The sequence below is a fragment of the Sciurus vulgaris genome, assembly GCF_902686455.1.
Source record: "Sciurus vulgaris genome assembly, chromosome: 3".
NCBI lineage: Eukaryota > Metazoa > Chordata > Mammalia > Rodentia > Sciuridae > Sciurus > Sciurus vulgaris.
In genome coordinates, this window is record NC_136463.1 from 91,189,687 (window position 1) to 91,209,527 (window position 19,841).

At 37.2% G+C, this 19,841-nt stretch overlaps 2 protein-coding genes across 2 annotated transcripts in view; one reads left to right on the forward strand and one right to left on the reverse strand.

Annotated features, from left to right (window-relative positions):
• The window catches only part of UBXN4 (UBX domain protein 4), a 32,190-nt gene extending 18,006 nt beyond the window's left edge, over nt 1–14,184 (forward strand). The window contains exons 7-13 of the mRNA XM_079135669.1: nt 1,482–1,536; nt 2,374–2,538; nt 3,428–3,555; nt 6,430–6,532; nt 8,814–8,945; nt 9,842–10,044; nt 11,900–14,184. Of these exons, the coding sequence (XP_078991795.1) occupies nt 1,482–1,536; nt 2,374–2,538; nt 3,428–3,555; nt 6,430–6,532; nt 8,814–8,945; nt 9,842–10,044; nt 11,900–12,038 (925 nt within the window). The 3' untranslated portion in view covers nt 12,039–14,184. The remainder of the gene's footprint in view (nt 1–1,481; nt 1,537–2,373; nt 2,539–3,427; nt 3,556–6,429; nt 6,533–8,813; nt 8,946–9,841; nt 10,045–11,899) is intronic.
• LCT (lactase) overlaps nt 12,504–19,841 on the reverse strand; it is a gene marked incomplete at its 5' end in the record, with an annotated part of 46,681 nt that continues 39,343 nt past the window's right edge. Inside the window, 3 exons of the mRNA XM_079135598.1 lie at nt 12,504–17,147; nt 17,941–18,171; nt 18,918–19,141. Of these exons, the coding sequence (XP_078991724.1) occupies nt 16,927–17,147; nt 17,941–18,171; nt 18,918–19,141 (676 nt within the window). The 3' untranslated portion in view covers nt 12,504–16,926. The remainder of the gene's footprint in view (nt 17,148–17,940; nt 18,172–18,917; nt 19,142–19,841) is intronic.

Sequence of the window (19,841 nt, forward strand, 5' to 3'; positions counted from 1 at the left end):
CCATAAGGATAGTAACCTCCAGATGAGCAAAAACTTTAGCTCATTTTGACTTTCCTGAGCTTGGGTTCTGTATATGTGCATATATATTCTGTCATTTTCTGTTTGTCTAATAATCAGATACAGATTACTGATTTGTTATTTTTAATTTAGTATTTTTTAAAGTGCAGTGATTGTTAAATTGTAGTTTTTTTATGGTATGGTTCTTAAGTTATATGGGTTAATGCGTATGCAGAAATATTTTTAATAGTGCCTTAAAACAATTTAGTGTTATTTGGATGTTTAAAAATTCTTTAGAGGGGTATGGGAATGTAGCTCAGTGGTAAAGTTCTTTTCTTATGTACACAAGTCCCTGGGTTTCATCCCCAGCACCCCCCCCAAAAAAAAAAAATTCTTACAGGGATTTATTTTCTTGTTCATATAAATACTTTGGGAAAAGTATTCAAAATGGTCACTGATACTGAATCTGAGTTCACTCAATTCAGTGAAGATCAGCTTCATTTTTTAAACAAAACCTGTATTCTGGTTGTTACTGGAGTTGTGTAAGTAACAAGTAAAAAGCAGGCTGGATCCTTCAAGGTTATGAGGAAAGAATTTAAATTTGGAAGAACAGCAGCAGAGATCCCCAAGTTCTCAGAGGCTCATCCTCTTCTGTGTTTGGTTTAATGACACCAGGCCCACCATCGTGCACCCTGACTTGCACCACCTTGGGGTGAAGTGAAAACTGAAAATTGAAACAGGGTTTGAAGGTTTGAGGCAAAGGGTGAAACAGGTTGGGTAGCCTTTTATTGTGGAGGTAGGATCAAATGTTATTAGTTGCAGTGGATAAGAGAAGTTTCTGTTGTTTTTTGTTTATGTCACTTCGTATTTACTTGTGTGGTTCTGCAAATTGGAATTTAAATGCCATTTCAAATTAGGAAAAAGTTTTAGACATACTGGTGTTCATGTTGTGGTTGATAAGTCAAGACAAAAACAATTTAGGATATATACCAAGATAATTTATACTATTATCTATGAAAGAACTATTATGGATTTTTTTTTTCCTGCTCTGTTCTGAAGATGCCACATTTTTTTTCTTTGAGCATATTATTACCTTTATAATATGCATATCAGGACAGGGTAGATCTGACTGTTGTTTGACAGTCTTAGACCAAAAAAAAAAAAAAAAGGTTGTTTTTAATTTTTTTGTAATTGTAGATGGACAGCATGCCTTTGTTTTAATTTTTTTATGTGATGCCAAGGGTCAAACCCACATATGCTAGGCAAGTGCTCTGCCACTGAGCTACAGCCCCAGCCCCTATTTCTTGTCTATTTCCCATTGACTCAAGGGGACAGGCAGATAAATCTTTGATGTACCTTCAGGAGTTTTCTTTTTGGCTTCTATATTTCCCAATTGTTTAGGCTAAATACATCTCTTACATGAACTTAATCTTAATATGATGTGTCTCAGTATATCTTTTTTCTTTTTCGTTTTTTTAACACAGACTAACCAAAAAACTTGAAGAGAGGAGAGAAGAGAAAAGGAAAGAGGAAGAACAGGTAAAATTCACTCACTTAACATTGTCTTACTGTTAAGTGAGGGAATTGTAAATTATTCTGTTTGATTTTGCAGACATAGGATCGTTTCCTATATCAGTGTTGTTCTGATGTTACAGTGAAGGGAATTGTTTTTTGTACTCAGATCATAATGTATACTTTTGTGTGTTCTTTTTGTAAATTGCTCAGAATAGATTGAATCATCTTTTTTCCTCTACGCAATGAGTCTTTTACACTAATAAAAAGGGACTTAAATTAAAATTATTTTACTTGAGGCAGAAGATCAGATGTTTAATTCCTTTTTGTGAAAAAGGAATGCATGAACATTCTGCTGAATTTTTTTCTCTTGTAGCACCTGTGTATCATCTCTTTGGGCTTTGAATATAGGAAGGTTATCATTTCCTTCAAGCCAAATAAATCACTGTCGTATGTCAGTAGAAACCAAAGACCTATAATTCTTTCTTTCAGATTAATTTAACTACATTATACTCCGAACCTAACCACTAGCAAAAATTTATAAATTGATAGACATTTGACCATTAAAGATGCTATTAATAAATTCTAGTACATTTTGCAAGGTTCTATTTTTTAAAAAATTTTTTTAGTTGTTGATGGACCTTTATTTTATTTGTTTACTTATATGTGGTGCTGAGGAGTGAACCCAGTGCCTCACATGTGCCAGGCAAGTGCTCTACCACTGAGCCACAACCCCAGCCCCAAGGTTCTATTTTTTAATTAGATCTTACAACCAGCTTTCTTTATATTTAAAAGATGATCTGTAGCAGATTAACAAATTATGTTTTGGGTACATAAAACAGTAGTACTTTGTCTTTGATTCAGAGAGAGATAAAGAAGGAAATCGAGAGGAGAAAAACTGGAAAAGAAATGTTGGATTATAAAAGAAAACAAGAAGAAGAATTAACAAAAAGGATGCTAGAAGAAAGAAACAGAGAGAAGGCAGAAGATAGGGCTGCTCGAGAGCGTATAAAACAGCAAATTGCATTGGTGAGCCTTCCTTAAGTTTTCTCTTTCTTTCTCTCCTTTTTTTTTGGTACCAGGGATTGAACTCAGACACTAAACCACAGAGCCACATCCCCAGCCCTGTTTTGTATTTTATTTAGAGATAGGGTTTCACTGAATTGCTTAGTGCTTCACTTTTGCTGAGGCTGGCTTTGAGCTTGCAATCCTCCTGCCTCAGCCTCCCGAACCACAGGCATGCTCGATCATGTCTGACTTAAGTTCATTTTTAATGCTTGACTCCAGGACATCTGTGAAAATGTTTTTCTATGCACAGTGGTTTTTGATTAGTACAAGACAGTGCACACAGACATAATATTAGCAACTCAAGGAGTATCAGTCCTGACCTTTCCTTTATTGAAAATTACATATTGAATTTGAATAGCAAAGGTTAAAATTAAGAGATAATTTTTTTCAAAGTAATTTTTCTTCATGTTTCATTTTATCAGTTAAAAGGCAACTTTAAAAAATTCCCTGGAAACAATCTAAGAATTAGTTAGGATTCACTCACACTATAAAGCAATGATTGCTTATAGAATTAAGCAGTTGTCAGACATATGAAAATTATCCCTACCTTAATATTGATTATTCATTTAGTCACTCATCAAATATTTATTGAGTATCTTCTGTGTGCCAGATCTCATTCCACACTCTGGAAATACAGTGATGAGTAAATTCATGTCTGTGACTGTCTGATCACAAGTCTTATTCCTAACAGTTGATAAGATTTAAAAATACCAGAACCAGAATGATTGAAGTTCAGATATTACTTTAAGGAATTCCACACATATTTGTTTGTTCTTGTGTTTGTAAGTGTGTAAGTAGATCATCCTGGCACTGGAAGGTCATTATTGTCTAATAATGTTTTAATTAAAAGGATCGTGCAGAGAGAGCTGCTCGTTTTGCAAAGACAAAAGAGGAAGTAGAGGCTGCCAAAACTGCTGCCTTGTTGGCCAAACAAGCAGAAATGGAAGTCAAGAGGGAATCCTATGCACGAGAAAGAAGGTACATCTGTGTTTTATCCTAAAACATCTGTGTGCATGTGGGGGATGGTTAATATTTATTTGTATTTTGATATTTGGTAATTAACAAGTATTACTTTTATAATTGGAATTTTTTCTTTTTTTGCGGTACTGGGGATTGAACCCAGAGTTTTGTGCTTGCCAGGCAAACACTCTGCCAAGTGAGCTATATCCCCAGCCCGGAAAAATTTATTTTTTTAATAGTTTTTTTTGGGTACTTGGGATTGAATCCAAGAACATTCTGCCTCGCAGCTAAATCCCCAACCCTTTTTTAAATTTTGTGCCTTACACATGCTAGGCAAGTGCTCTACCGTTGAACTACAACCCCTGCCCTTGGCAGAAATTTTAATCCCAAAATTTATATGGAAATGCAAAATGATCTGAAAAAAGAACAAAGGGAGGACTCATACTTCTTAATTTTAAAACAATATAAAGCTATAACAACCAAGACATTGTCATACTCATCTAAGGATAGACATATGGATCAGTATAGTAGGGTTGAACCTTCAGGAATCAACCCTTGCCATTTATGATCATTTTGTTTATTTATTTAGTTTTCTGGTACCAGGGATTAAATTCAGGGGTGCTGAAACACTGAACTGCATCCCCAGCTCTTTTTTATTTTTATTGTGAGACAGGGTCTTGCTAAGTTGTTTATGGCCTTGCTAAGTTGCTCATGTAGGCTTTGAACTTGCAATCCCTCTTCCTCAGCCTCCCAAGTTGCTGGTATTACAGGTGTGCACTGTTGTACCCAGCAAAGTTAATCTTGTAAGGATACCCATTTATTGGGAAGAATAGTCTTTTCAACAATTGGCGCTTAGACAACTGGTTATCCACACACAAAAGAATGAATTTGGATCGTTACCTCACAGTGTATAAAAAGTTAATTCAAAATAAACCTACCTAAATGTAAAACTACATAAAGTATAAATTCTTGGGAGTAAATTTTTGTGATCTTGGATAGTCTTCTTAGACATAACACCAAAAGCATAAGCAGCAAAAGAAAAATAAATTAGATTTTATCAAAATTTAAAACTTACGCCTCACAGGACATTATCAAGGAAGTGAAAAGGCAATCCAACAATAGAAAGTCAACCCAGTTTAAATATGGAAAGGTTGGAATAGACATTTCTTAAAAGAAGGTGCCAAAATGGTCAATAAGCGTGTGTATGACATCATTAGGAAAATCAAAACCACAATAAGTGACTGAAGGTGTAATTCAGTGGTTACCCTTGCCTAGCATGCACAAAACCCTTATTCATTTTCCTACAGCACTGCACCCCCCCTTCTATAAAAACAAAAACAAAAACAAAACAAAACATAGTTAAGATACCATTCCACACCCACTGGGATGCCCAAACTTATAACAATAAGTGATGATGGAAGGTGGAGAATTTAGAAACTTCCCACATTACAGTGAGATTGTAAAATCATATAGCCAATTTGGAATACAGTTTGGCAGTTTCTTGAAATGTTAAACATAGAGTTAGCATGTGACCCAACAATCACTCTTTTTTGTTTTTTCTTTCTTTTGAAGTACCGAGGATTGAACCCAGGGCTTCATACATGCTAGGAATGTACTCTACTATTGAGCTACATCCCCAGCCCTCAGCAGTCAATCTTAAGTATATATACAAGAGGACTGAAAATGTCCAAAAACCCAAACATGAATAGAGTTATTTTTATTTTGAGATGAACTCTTGCTAAGTTGCTGAGGCTGGTCTTAAAACTTGTGATCCTACTACCTCAACCTCCCAAATAGCTGGATTTATAGGTGTGTGCCATAGTACCTAGCTTTTAGCATTTTTATAATTCCCAAAATGTGATGATAACCCAGCTGAAGAACAGGTAACCAAAATGTATATACCATGTGATAAAATATTATTTGGCAATAAAAAGGAATGATGTGTGCATGGATGAACTTCAAAAATATGATGTTATATGAAAAAAACAGTTCATGTATTGTGATACTCTTATGAAAAGGTATATCCCAAAATAGGCAAATTCATAGAGGCAGTAAATTAATTGTTGCCAGGAGCTGGGGGAAGGAGGAATGGGGAATGATTGCTAATGATTCTGGGTCTCTTTGGGGGTGATGTAACATTCCCAAATTAATGGTGATGGTTGCACACCTTTAAATATATTAAAAATCAGTGAGGGCTGGGGAGATAGCTCAGCTGGTAGGTCCTGAGTTCGATCCCCAGTACCGCGAAAAAAACCCAAACAAAACAAAACAGTGAATCGTACAAATTAAAATGTTGAAATATGGGCTGAGGTTGTGGCTTAGTGGTAGAGTTCTTACCTAGCACTTGTGAAGCAGTGGGTTCAATCCTCAGCACCACATAAAAGTAAATAAAGGTATTGAAAAAAAAGTGAAGAGGGCTGACTTTCTTAAAAACAAACCAAACCAAAACAAAACAAAAAAAAAACATTGAATTGTATCTCAGTGGGTATTATTAAGAATAAATGAGGGCTGGGGTTGTGGCTCAGTGATAGAGCACTCACTTGGCACATGTGAGGCACTGGGTTCAATCCTTAGCATCACATAAAATTAAATAAAAGCATTGTGTCCATCTATACCTTTAAAAAAAAAAAAAAAAATGAGCCAGGTGTACTGGTATACATTTATAATCCCAGTAGCTCAGGAGGCTGAGGCAGGAGGACCAAGTGTTCAAATCTAGCCTCAGCAATTTAGTGAGGCCCTGAGCAACTCACTGTCTCTAAATAAAATACAATAAGGGCTGGAGATGTGGATCAGTGATTAAGCACCCCTGGTACCAAAAAACAACAAAAAGAATAAATGATATTGAGACTATGTAGAGGTGAAAATGCTGACTTTAATTTTCTTTTTTCATAGCACTGTTGCAAGAATTCAATTCCGTCTACCTGATGGTTCTTCCTTTACAAATCAGTTTCCTTCTGATGCTCCTCTAGAAGAAGCAAGGCAATTTGCTGCACAGGTGAATTTATGTCTCAAGTTATAATAAAGATAGATGTATAGGTTATTAAAATGTAGAAGGAAATATTTTTCCAAACAGATCTTGAATATGAGTAAATCATGACTTGCTCTCCAGGCGGAAGGCACAAGATACATCTGAGATATTGTAAAGCTTCTGTCATGTGTTAGTGCATATGGAAGCAGCATATCTGCTTATTATGGACATATAGGAATTTGCTGATGTTGTACAGTAGGCTCTGGTAACTTCTCACTGGTGAATGTACTTAACTGTGAGCAAATGCCTTCCTAAAGTTCTAATCTGAGCAAGTTGTCTCACATCCCTGAAAAGAAAGCAGTTTTACTTGGTTCTGTTTTCATTTTCTGCAAGTTGTTTAGAGGCTAGCTATTTTCTCACCATGTGCCTTTTGGCCAAGACAACAAAAGATCAATAATCTTTTTTTTTTTTTAAATATTTTTTTAGTTGTCCATGGATCTTTTGTTTATATATGGATACTGAGTATCGAACCCAGGGCCTCATACATGCCAGGCAAGTGCTCCACCACTGAGCCACATCTCCAGCCCTAAGATCAGTAATATTTAACAAGAAATATCTTTCTTTGCCAAGTATGGTGGTGCACATCTGTAGTTCCAGCTACTGGTGATGCTGAGGCAAGAAGGACCTCAAGGCCAGCCTGGGCAAGACCCTGTCTCAAAATATAAAATAGGGCTAGAGGTGTAGCTTAGTGATAGAATACCCCTGGATTCAGTCCCCAGTGCCACAAGAATTTGCATCCAAAATGTGACTCTACTCAAAATCTAAGTGAAATAGGAAATTTTTATATCAGAATTGGGTGTTGGGTCTGATCTTTCCACCAGACTATTTCCATTTTTTCTTCTCTCACTTATGGGTCCCAAGAGAAGAAGGATTCCTCTGAAGCTTTCCTATACTGTTCAGCAGGGCTAGACAGTTTTAAAACTACTGTTCAGAACCCTTTTCCATAAGCATTATAGTAGAACCAACCCAAGTAAATTATTAAGTATGTTATTCTTTTGTCTTGAGCCCTCCCACAAAGTACCCCTGCTCAGAATTTTCTCAGTGGGCTTATGTGATAAAGAGAGATCTATCCTGTTGAAACCCCACCTCAGTACAATGACAGATTTTGTATTTTTGTATGTCAAGTTGAGAAAACAATGACCAATATGTATATGATCTATAGCGAAAAAGAAATTACCAAAAAAAAAGTCTTTGGAGTTTTCTAGTGAAAGATAAGCTGTTGTCTTAAAGTTTACAAATATAGGTGATTTAAAATGGTAAAGTTGATTGTGGTGCTCCCCAGTGTACATTCTTATATCTTGGATCATGGTGTAGGTTGATTATGGACCATTTGTGTTTTAATACAAGAAGGCAGCAAAAATCCCTGAATTTATATAGGCGTATCTTGGAGGTAGTCTAGGTTTGGTTCCACATTCCTACAATAAAGTGACTATCAATTACACACATTTTTGGTTTCCCACTGCATATAAAAGCTATGTTTATACTATACTGTAGTCTCTTTAAGTATGCACAACAGTGTTATGTCTAAAAAATATTAGCAAATGTTAGAAATGGTACTCTTAGACTTGCTCAACAGAGGATTGCTACAGACCTTCAATTTGAGAAACAAATTTTTACTTTATGTTTTATTGGTGCTGGTGATTGAACCCAGGCCACATACATGCCAGACAGACACTTTTACCACTGAGCCATGTCCCCAGCCCAAACCTTAAAGAACCAACAATATCTGGGAAGCACAATAAAGCAAAGTCAAATAAAGTGAGGTATAAGGAAAATACTGGTATATTCCACATTTTAAATAGAAAGTTCCTATAATTCAATGTAAGACATTCACATAAATATGCCAAAATGATAGTAAAAATGTTAACAATGAAATTTGCCATGATAAGCATTTTTTGTTTTGTTTTGGGTTTTTTATTTTTGTTTGCAATGCTGGGGATCAAATTTAAAGCTTTATGCATGCTAGGCAGGCACTCTACTGAGTTACATCCTCATCCATAATTATGATTTTTATTCAGCTTATGTAGTTAGAGTTTTTGGATAGTTTTTGGAACTGTATCCTTGCTATTTGTATTCATATTTAAGTTATAAATGCTTTTTTAGAAGTGATTGTTGAGTTTACATTTAAGTAAACTTTCTAAATTAAAAAGTCAGTTTTTAATTAAAGCAGTCGTTTTGAATGTACATAACATATCTTTCTTTTAAAGGGGGCCTTTGTAAGATTTTAAAACTTACCGTTATATTACAGACTGTTGGCAACACTTATGGTAATTTTTCATTAGCAACCATGTTTCCCAGGAGGGAATTTACCAAAGAAGATTATAAAAAGAAATTACTGGATTTGGAACTTGCCCCAAGTGCTTCAGTGGTACTATTGCCAGTATGTATATACTTTGTTTTTTTCCCCCCCGTTTGTTTTATTCTTGGTCATTTCTTAGAATTAGCAGAAGGGAAAGACAAAGGTGTACTGTAAATAATTAAATCCCAGTTTTCAAAAAATTAGGTCAGTTTATTGTACAGTTATCCTGTGCTTTACATATTTGTATTGCTAATGTTCTCGAGGCACTAGTTTTACAGCTGTTTTCCTCATCTGTTTTTATTTACAAGAAATGACCAGTATTAGAAGATAAGGAATGTTGAGTTTCTAATGTATAGACTTAATTTCTTTTATTTATATCTGACTCTACCATTTAATTTTTAAAACATTAAAATAACACTAATTTTCAAATGTGTCATCCCATTTGATCCTAACAACAGTATTTTAGTCTCTGATTAAGAGAAGAGGCTCAAAAAGCTTAAAATGCCAAAGTCCCACCCTAAGTGCCAGAGCTGAGATGAAAACTGGGTCTCTTACATCCTATGGTTTTCCCCACTCTAACCTATATCTCCCTCCTAAAGTAGCCCTGCATTTTCAGGATTGTTGCATATACTGAGATTGAAACCTTCCCACGTTTTTCAGAAAGACTTATCAAAGTTGTTAATTTCATTTATAAAAGCTTAATTTTCTTAAAAAGTTGGTTAATTTCACCAGTGAGAACCACTTTCTAATTTGTAATATTATAATTACTCTTAGAATACAAAGATCCAGGAGTTCCCATAAGTTTATATACACTTAGAAAACAACAAAAGTTGGTAATTTTTACCTTTTTGCAACAAACAAATCCTTTTATACAGCCTCATTTTCTAGATAAAAGATGCATCTAAAACCTTGTGTGATATAATTGTGCTAATATTAATATAGTCTTTATTTAGGTTTGTTAATTTTGTAATTTCTAGGCAGGAAGACCATCCACATCCATTGTACATTCTTCCAGTGGAGACATTTGGACATTGTTGGGGACAGTACTTTACCCATTCCTTGCCATCTGGAGATTGATTAGCAATTTCTTGTTTAGTAATCCTCCTCCTGCACAGACTTCAGTGAGAGCAACATCACCAGAACCTTCAAACCCTGCCTCATCCAGCAAATCAGAAAAAAGGTATCTGTTTTCCCCCATTAGCAAAATAGGCATGTAATGCCCAGTACTTTTATCAAAATGAAAACTTGCATTAGGGATACTTTGCCTTCTTTCTGTTGTCCTTCCCACTCCCCATGGTGGACAGAAAAAACTAGTATTGTATCATCTCTCCTGGGACATTCACTATCTGGGTTTACTCATTCAGATTTTTTTTTTTTTTTTTTTTTTTTTTTTTTTTTTAATTTCACTCATTCTCCTTACCCCATAACTATAAAGACAAGAGTTTCCCCTGCGCCCAGATGTATAATACCTTTCTTGCTAACCAAGTTTGCCCAGCTAGGTAGTTTGTTTCATTACCTGCTCATGACCATCTTACATAATTTCTTCAAAGGAATCACTGTGCTTAGATAATTTTAACCCAGGTGGTTCTTTGATCTTCTGGCTGACAGTTTTGCTGGGTCATTTGAAGAAGGACCTAATTGAGAAAACTAGATATTCCCTCTTAATCAAGATTATTTTGTCTTAATCAAGAGATGGCATATTTTACTGCCTATAACAAAGGTTTAAATGTCAGTTAACACTGACCATTTTAGCTCATACATCTCTGATGGTTATATGTTATATGGTTAGATTGAAACAGATTGATAGTAAGTATTTTACTAGAAGATAAGATTATGCCCTTTTCTGATAATTAAATAGCACAATTTATTATATACTTCCTCTGTGGAACACTCCATTGGGCCTTTACTATAAACATTATAACAAGTCTCTTATCAGTCCTGTGTGATAATTAAGTATTGAAAATTTTTGCCCATTTGCTGTCAGTGTGGAGATCTCTGATTTTGTGTTCCATTGATTCTGTAAATGATGATATATAATACTGATTTAGCCTTTATCTTATTTTTGACCAATAGGCAACAAGAACAATTATTTCTGTAGAACATGACTCAAGTTGAGGTCATGGGGAAATTCTTCTGTTTAGTCTTAGAATAGCATTTGAACTAGGTCTTCTTAGTATTGAATTTTAGAATTCTTACTGTGAAGTGGGTGGAAGCACTTAATCCTATAACAAGTACTGTTATATAGGATAGCTTGCTGTGTGGGTTTTTAAAACTTTTTTCAAATAAAGGAACATGTCTTGGGTTGGGGCAAAGGATGGGATGAATGTGTATTTAAGGAGGTGAAGCTTGGTGTTCCACTATTTCCACCCTCCTTTCCTCTCTCTTATTTATTTTTTTTTTAAGCTTAAATTTCATCCCTATTTCTTTCCTGTTCTCAAATGACAAAGTCCTGTTCATTCTTAGTTTTAAGTCATTTTAAAGATTTTTAAAAGATTAAAAATTACTGGTTGACCATTTCTGTCATTTAGGCTATGACTAGAGGTTTGGATAGCCTCTGGGATACTTTGTAAGTTACATATTAATAGATATGACAGGGCTGGGGTTATAGCTCAGCAGTAGCGCTCTTGCCAAGCACATGAGGCACTGGGTTGATCCTTAGCACCACATAAAAAAATAAAGGTATTTTACAACCGAATAAGAAAAAATATATTTTAAAACTAGTATGCCAGCTTGCATGAATAAAAAAAGGAAAGATTAGTTAGCAGTTAAACACACTTTTCTAAGGTTTAGTGAGTCATCAAGAAACATTCAGAAACAAAGATAGGATTTTACTGATTTGCTTGGAGAACTGATAGTTAAACTACCAAAGTTGACTAATAAAATCTAGTATTGCTTTGGTAGATATAATTACTTCCCATGGACTTTCCTTATCTTGGAGTTAGAAGTAAAATATAATTGCCTGTACTAATGGAAATTTGAAGGAAATAAATTTGTATTACTGGTGTTTTGTTCCTTCTTCCTCTTTTGTCTATCAGGGAACCAGTCAGAAAAAGAGTGCTGGAAAAACGAGGGGAAGACTTCAAAAAGGAGGGGAAAATATATAGGTTGAGGACTCAAGATGATGGTGAAGATGAAAACAACACTTGGAATGGAAATTCTACTCAGCAGATGTAGTGCAAACAATACAATATGTACAATAATCATTGTTTCTCTTATGATTTAATTCAACTAAAATTCTACTGGAGAAGTCAGTCTGCTTTTTATGTTTTCCAGCTGATCTATAAATGTGTCCTTTATTCCTGATGAGTGGGTGTGGGTAAAAGTTGTTTAACCCAGAAAAGTTAAGCTATAAAGTTACAGGCTGCTAGGTCCTTGCATATAACCACCAATCACAGGAAGCCTAAAAGACTCCAAAGGTCTGCCACAGCCTCCCTCCATCAGCTTCTTCCTCAGTGTTTCATAGAGCCTTTCCCTGTGCTCTCAGATGGTACGTTTTGTTTAGAATACTGTTTGCTCCAAGACACTTAAGCCCACACAAAATAGCTGATATGTCACTGAGTAATTTGACTCTTAGAGCATATTAACTAGGCAATCAGATGATAACTTATGTTTAAATTTTCTCTTTTTGCTCATCATCAGCTGCAAGGTAAATCTTAGTTTTTACTTTTACATAAATACTGAATAAAAGATCTTTTCCAAAAATCCAAATGATCTTATTTAGCTTTAAGCATCTTTTTGTTGTACAGGGTTCTGTTGAAATCACATTTCTCCTATCCGCGCCCCACCACCCCCAATTCCTGGAAGCTATTTCAGCAAAATAGCAAAGAAATTTTCTGATGCACATTGATGCCATGTTGTCTCTCCTAGTTCAGTGAGGCATCACTTTGCTTGCATAACTTTATGGTCGGTCTTCTTATCTGTTTTGCTTCTGATGCAAAACAGTTGAGAACTGCTAGTCTACTACTTGGGTCTTTTCTCTCACCTTTATACTGAAGTTTTGTACTCAATAATCAGATCTTTAGGACCTGGAGTGTCTGTGGTGTGGGATGAGAAATATATAGAATAAAGATATACTTTTACTCATTTGGTTGTTTCTTAATCTGACCTATGTGCTACTTTTTCTATGTATGTTTCATAATAGAGACCACTAAACTAATGATGTTGAAAAGGGGAGTAAGCATGATAGTTGCTCTGTTTTTAGATTTGAAAGGTATTGCTTGTAAGTGAATGTGTAGGAAGACTTTGACTTTATTTTGTAATTGGAGGAAGGAATTTTCTCAGCAAACTTTTTCACCTATGAAATGACGGTGACTTTAAAAAATGGTAATGGTGTTGGCAAGGAAATAGTGAGGTAAGCTATACTGTTGGTAGGAGTGAAAATCAATATAATCTGGAAAACATCAGAAACTAACCATTTCATACTCTGATCCAATAATGTTTCAGAAGAATGATCATAAATGTATACCTTGTTCACATATAAACATACTCATTGTGTATTTATTTTACTTAGAAATTGGAAACCAACTAAATGCCTTCTGTAGATATAATTAATTTTTGATGAGGAGAAACAGTACACTACTAATTCAATAATTCACTTTAACGTTTATGGAACAACTGTTATGTGTTGGGGGAAAAGAAGCAGGGTACAGAGCTGTAGGTACAGTATGATCTCAGCTTTGTAAAATAATTTTATATATAGATAGAACTATGTATTAATATATATGTAAAGAAAGAAAACACAGTATGACATTAATAATGGTAAGAGTGGTTATATGTGATTTTAGTTTTCCCTTTTGCACCCTTATGTTTTCCCAGTCTTCTTCAGTGATCATATTATTTCCATAATTTAAAAAGCGAGTTTGAAAAAGAAAGTCTAGCAGGCATCCCAGTTGAAGTTTTGTCATCTTTAAAAATGCAGCAGTAGGTGATATTTTTTAAAAACCTGTCAAAATGGGTGTGACCCTACTAATAACTATTAGAGATATATTTGCAGAAACATTGAGTACCTCAAGTCATTTTGTCTTGAAGAAAAATAAATATGTCTTAGAGAAATTACATAAAGGAATGCTTCATAATCTTTAGTAGGAGAATCCCTCCTCAATTTTATCTTTTAAAAAAATACACATGGTAAAGATATCTGATAAGTATTTAAGGCTGTGAAATGAAGTCTCTCCCCTGGCATCTTACTCCAAGTACTGCTCTTCCCAAGAGGTAACCTCTATGAACAGTTTCTTATGTAATTTTCAGAAAATTTTTATGCATATATGAGCAAATATGTAATCTTTATTTTTAAATAAATGGGATCATATTATATATACTACCCTGCATCTTGCTTTTTTACTTAGTCTTGAAGATCTTTTCCTGTCAACACATAGCTACCTCGTTCTTAGTAATGGCTGCAATAGCGTTCTACTTGATGTAAGTACTCTGACATTATCTATGCTCTGATGGCATTCAGTGGCTATTACAATGTGTTGTTTTTGTTTTTCTATTGTAAACATTGCTATAATGAACATCTTGATGGGGCAGTATATTCTTATTGTGAATATATATCTGTAGAATGTTTTGTATAATTTATTAATAAGTTAAAGGGTATTTGTGGTTTGGATTAAGAAAGATGCCAAATTGGCTCCTTTATGAGCTGTATGAATTCTACCCCCCACCAACAGTGTATGAGAATGTTGTTTCCCCACACCCTTGCCAACACTGTGTTATCATACTGTTTCATCTTTGTCAACATGATGAAAAATTATGTGCATTTTATATGCATTGTGTTCATCTCAAGATTGAATGTCTTTAAATGTTATTGGTCATTTTAACTTAAGTTGAAGCTGTTCTTTGCCAGTTTTGTTTTCATAGTTTTATTGATTTATAAAAATTCCATGTACATTAAGAAAATTTGCCCTTTTCTAGCATATATTGTAAATATTTTATCTTTTGAAGAGTACGTGGATGGTATTCTGCCACAGTATTGATGTGGTCAAATTTGTTAGTGTTTATGGTATTTGAGTCTTGCTCATAAATCCCTTTCCCACTCGAAAGTTTTGTGTCCTAGTGTTCTGGGTTTTGTTGCTGTTTTTATATTTAAATCTGGTATCCAAAGAAGCAGTCTAGCTCCCTTCCAGACCCCTGGCTAACAGCCTAAAGAGCTAACCTGTTGACCCACCACCAGTTAAGTGCTCATCTAACACCCTTCCCACAACTGGGATGCAATCTTTATCTCATACTCTATTCCCATATGTAGTTTGAAGCTATCTCTAGGCTATCAGTGATGCTTTTCCATTTGCTCTCTACTACCAAACTATCTTAATAACTGGCCTTATGTTTTAGTATTCTTTTTCATCTTATATCCTGGCTCTTAAAAGTTTATGAAACTTTTTTGTTGGTATCCCTCCCCAAAAAAATGTCATGTTGAATTGTGAATTTAATTTAGATATAATGGACAGCTTATGATACTGAATCTATCTGCCTAAAAAATGTCTTTAGTATTAGTTTTAGAACTACTGCATCTGACAAAATGTACACCTGACTCATGCCATTTGGCTGGTTGGGACTCATGACAGTGGAACATTTGTGGTAGGATTTTCCAAAGACATAATTTCAGATGAGGAATGATAAAATTTCAGGCAGGTCACTTCATTGATGTAGTAAATGGAGAATACCTTTATTTTTATGTGGTGCTGAGGATCAAACCCAGTGCCTCACATGTGCCAGGCAAATGCTCTACCACTGAGCTATAGCCCCAAGCCCTCAAGCATGTCACTCTTAAAACCAATTAAATTTTTTTTTTCTCTTGGTGCTGGGGTTTGAACACTTGGTAGGCAAGTACTCAGCCATTGAGCTATAGCTGCTACACACCCCACTTCCCCTTTTTGGTATTTCACACTGTGATTGTCTCTCAGAATATTCAGCGGGACTGATAAAGACCACATCTTTTGGGGCTGGGGAGATAGCTCAGTCTGTAAAGTGCTTGCCTTGCAAGCACAAGGCCCTGGGTTCGATCCCCAGCACCGCCAAAAAAATAAAATAAAAAAGACCACATCTTTTTCTCCCACCAGTGCTCTGGATGTTTGTGAATAAACACCCAAGGACCAGGTGTACTCATCAAAGACAGACATGGTCATTGCCCATACTGATGGCAGAGAAATATGCAATCCTAGTGTAATGTGGTCCAACCATAGTGGGGGACAGTTACAAGTAAATTAGAGGAAAGAGGATCTTCCTGGGGAATCAAGGGAAGCCATCCAAAGGAGTAAGCTCATTCTGTGAGCTGCTTGTGACTTGAGGGTGTTCTGAGGAAAAAAAACAAAGGGGGATCCTAGACAGAAGGAATAGCATTTGCAGACAAGAAATGTGGGCTAGTCAAGGCAGGTGAGAACTACCATGGATTCGAGAAGAGGAAGGAACAGTCTTAACTGAGCCCGGGTCAGATGACCTAGACCTTGAAACCCAAGTTCAGGGCCTTAGAAGTAATCTGATAGTTGAAACAGCCAGGATGACCTAAAAGGTGGCAGTAGGGGAAGTATAATTTTAAGCAGACAGCCTTGGTCTGGTTTGGAAAAGTTAGAGCACTAAATGACTTTGAGACTTCATACCTTCGGTTGAACCTTTTTCTAAGTGAAGCAGCCATAGGAGATAGAACATAATGCATGGTACAGTTTTATTTTCTGAGAAAAAGTATGACTTAGAGAACTTAGAGTGAGCAGGAGATGATGTTATAGTGCTACACAGTGGAGTTGATTTCTCCTAAGAAGGATTTTTACAGTTTTTACTCATGATTCCATCTTCAAAGTCTTAGACCATATCTGCACTTTTCCACAGGAGCTACCTGTGGGCTATTTTACATTCACATGAACTCTCAAGATAGTGGCAAGATGCAACTAATTCCGTTTTAATCAAGATCTCAAAATCCAATCAAGGGTGAGGTCATCTCTTTGACAGTGCAGAAGGCCTTAGTGAAGAAGTCCAGTATGGGTAGAATACAAGACATTACAGAGCTTGGTGCTGGCAAAGACATGGAGAATGTAGGCCTGCTTTGCAGTGTGTGGAAGGTGGTGACTTGTCAGAATGAAGAGATAGTAGTACCCAATTCTTGTTGGTTTGGTTGTGTTTTTCCTTGCTTGGAGCTCTTGCAGTATTTGTATGACAGAATCACCAAGCCACAAACTCCAAGAAGCATAAGGGAAAAGAGCACATACAAAGCTGTCTGTGCCTCGGTGGTGCCGAGGCTCAGCCCCAGGAACTGAACCTCTTCTCTCACTGGGCTGATGGTGGGTCCAACATCTAGGAGAGGACAACAGGGCAGTAAGTAATCCAGTGCTTATACAATTATCAAATCTCTGGGGCCCTAGAAAGGCCCCAGCTGAATCCTTGCAGTCCAGAGGCTACATGATACCCCAAATCTGCACAGCCAGGTTGGGTGTTGCTGCAGTGAAGATGCCCATTCCCCTTCACAGTGTATTAAGGACCTCTAAATTAATTTTGGGAGGTTACTGGGGATTTAACCCAAAAGCAATTTACCACTGAGCCACAGCCCCAGCCATTTTTGAGACAGCTGGGGCTGCCCTTGAACTTGTGGGATCCTCCTGCCTCAGCCTCCCAAGCTGCTAGGTGTGCACCACTGCACCTGGCTAGCAATTTTTATATTTTAAACATTTTCTATGAGGATGTAATCTAAATTGCATTGTGGTACATTTGCATAGTACTTTATACTTTTTAAGTCAGTCAACAAACATGGGCCCCTGCGGTGTGCTTTTGTAGTCCTCTCATTTCATCCTTGTAACTGCCTAAAGTATTTGTCTAGTTTTTGTGCCCGAGGTGGCACTACATGTCAGTGGTAGGGTTGGAAGAAGAATCTAGACCTGCTTGCTTGTTCCTCCATTAGGCTTCCAGTTGCTGGGTGATAGTAGCCCTATGTGGCCTTTGTTTCATTATTCCAGGGATATCTGGAGCATTCAAAGTAAATTTTGGTTGAATGAATGAAGATGGAGAGGTGGCGAGGAAGGTAATACTGCAGATGAAAACAGACTGAAAGAGGCCCTCCCACTCACCCTTCATCCCTCCAGAGCCACCTCACCTTCTGGCTGGTGGAGACAAGGGTGGGGTCCTGCTGCAGGGTCAGGGAAACCATTGCATCGGACTACAGACGCATAGAAGCTGGCTGATGCTTTGGGGATTCTTGGCCGAGAAGGATCAGTGTAGTTCACAAAATGCACACCAAATCTCTCTGTATAGCCCATGGCCCACTCGAAGTTGTCCAACAAACTCCAAACCGTGTATCCTCGAAGGTCCACCTTATCCTGCACAGCTATCAAAACAGAGACCCAGGCATGAGCTCTCCTTGTCTCATAAGATACTTCCCTGCCAGGCCTCCGGATGTTCCAATTTGGAGAGTGAGGTGAGCCCAGACCCTAGATCTTAAGAGCTGCCCCTTACTTTGCCTGATTGTTAGCAAATCCTCTGGTGAAGCTGCAGTGCTACCAGCATCTTTCTAGACTCAGCCCTAAATGGGAGTTAGGCACATGGATAGATTGACCTAACCCCACTGAGCCATCTGTTCCCCTCAGCACAGGAGACTGGTGTGGGTCAGGTGTCGGTGCTCCTCCCTACAGGAAACCAGCAGCTTAGAAGGAAAAGATTTCCTGACTCTATTTTTGGCTAGCATGGCTCACTTAGAATTTTTTGCCCCCCGTATGTCCCATCCCAAGTGGTTTTGTTTGAGGAACAAACTGCTCTATACCAACAACCCAGCCTATTCCTCTTGGTCCTGCCTTGGGGATGTCATGTTCGGAACCATCCAGCATAGGATCAAAGAAAACAAATGACTCAGGCCAGGAACTTAGGTCTAGCCAGTGTTGGGTGTTTGCTTGTTGAATACAGAGTGAGGAAAGAGGAGGAGGGGAAAAAAAAAAGTATAGCCCTGTCAGGAGCAAGAAGCCTATCTTTATGTCTTTTCTGTGGCTCTGAGATGCAGCACTAGCCTCTCCCTGCAGATGTTGGCCATGTCTCCAACAGCAAAAGGTGCACATGGAGGAAGGCATAGGTCTGTCTTACCTTTGAGGGCCTCGTTGATATAACTGCGGAGGTAGTAGATCCTTGCAGTGTCATTGAGGTCTGTCTCTTCCCTCTGGGACACTCCATTCTCTGTGACATAAATTGGAGGATTGTTGTACTCCTCCTTCAACCAGTTAAGGATCCTTCTAAAGCCAAAAGGTGTCATCTTCAGCCAACTGGAGCCAGATTCTGGCCAACTGCGATCGGCAATTATGGCAACTCCCCTATGAGTTCAAAAACTAAAAGTTAGGTTTCATTTTGTGATTCCTAATAGGCCCTTTACACAGAACAGGATTTATAGGAGGCAAAGCCTTAGATTTTTCCAGACTTAAGCGTCACACTAAACCCAGAAGAATCAATTACCTCTATATCTCTTTTTCACTCATTCCAGTTGCCCCACTCAATATCAATAGATTATTGACATGCCACTTATGCTCTCCATTCTCTGTGCTCTCCACCTGTGCAGAGGAATGGTCTTGCCCATGCAGCTTAACCCTCCATGGGCTCCCTGTTCACAGATGTCACCTCATATTGTCATGAATGACTGCTTGTCTTCGAATAACAGTACTGTTATTAGGGAACAGGCTTCCCTGAGTCGCCTATGTCATCAATGCCACAGGCACACATATTGGGAGCCCTCATTTGTGTGGTGACAGAGACAGCCTGGGACCTGCTTCAGGGTTTCTAAAACTGACCTCTTCCCAATGATGAACAAGGGGAGGGAACTGCTTAAGCCAAAGGAGGACCTGCCAGGGGAGGACACCAAGCTGGGACATCTCAAGACCAGCCATTTAAATAGTTAGACACAAATCCTTCAGGAAAAAAAAAAAAAAAAAAAATTAGTTTTATCAGTACCTGACTTACTCAGCTGAATGAATATGGGCCATTTTGTAAGCTCTAGTAGTTTGTGGAGGAGACAGTCAA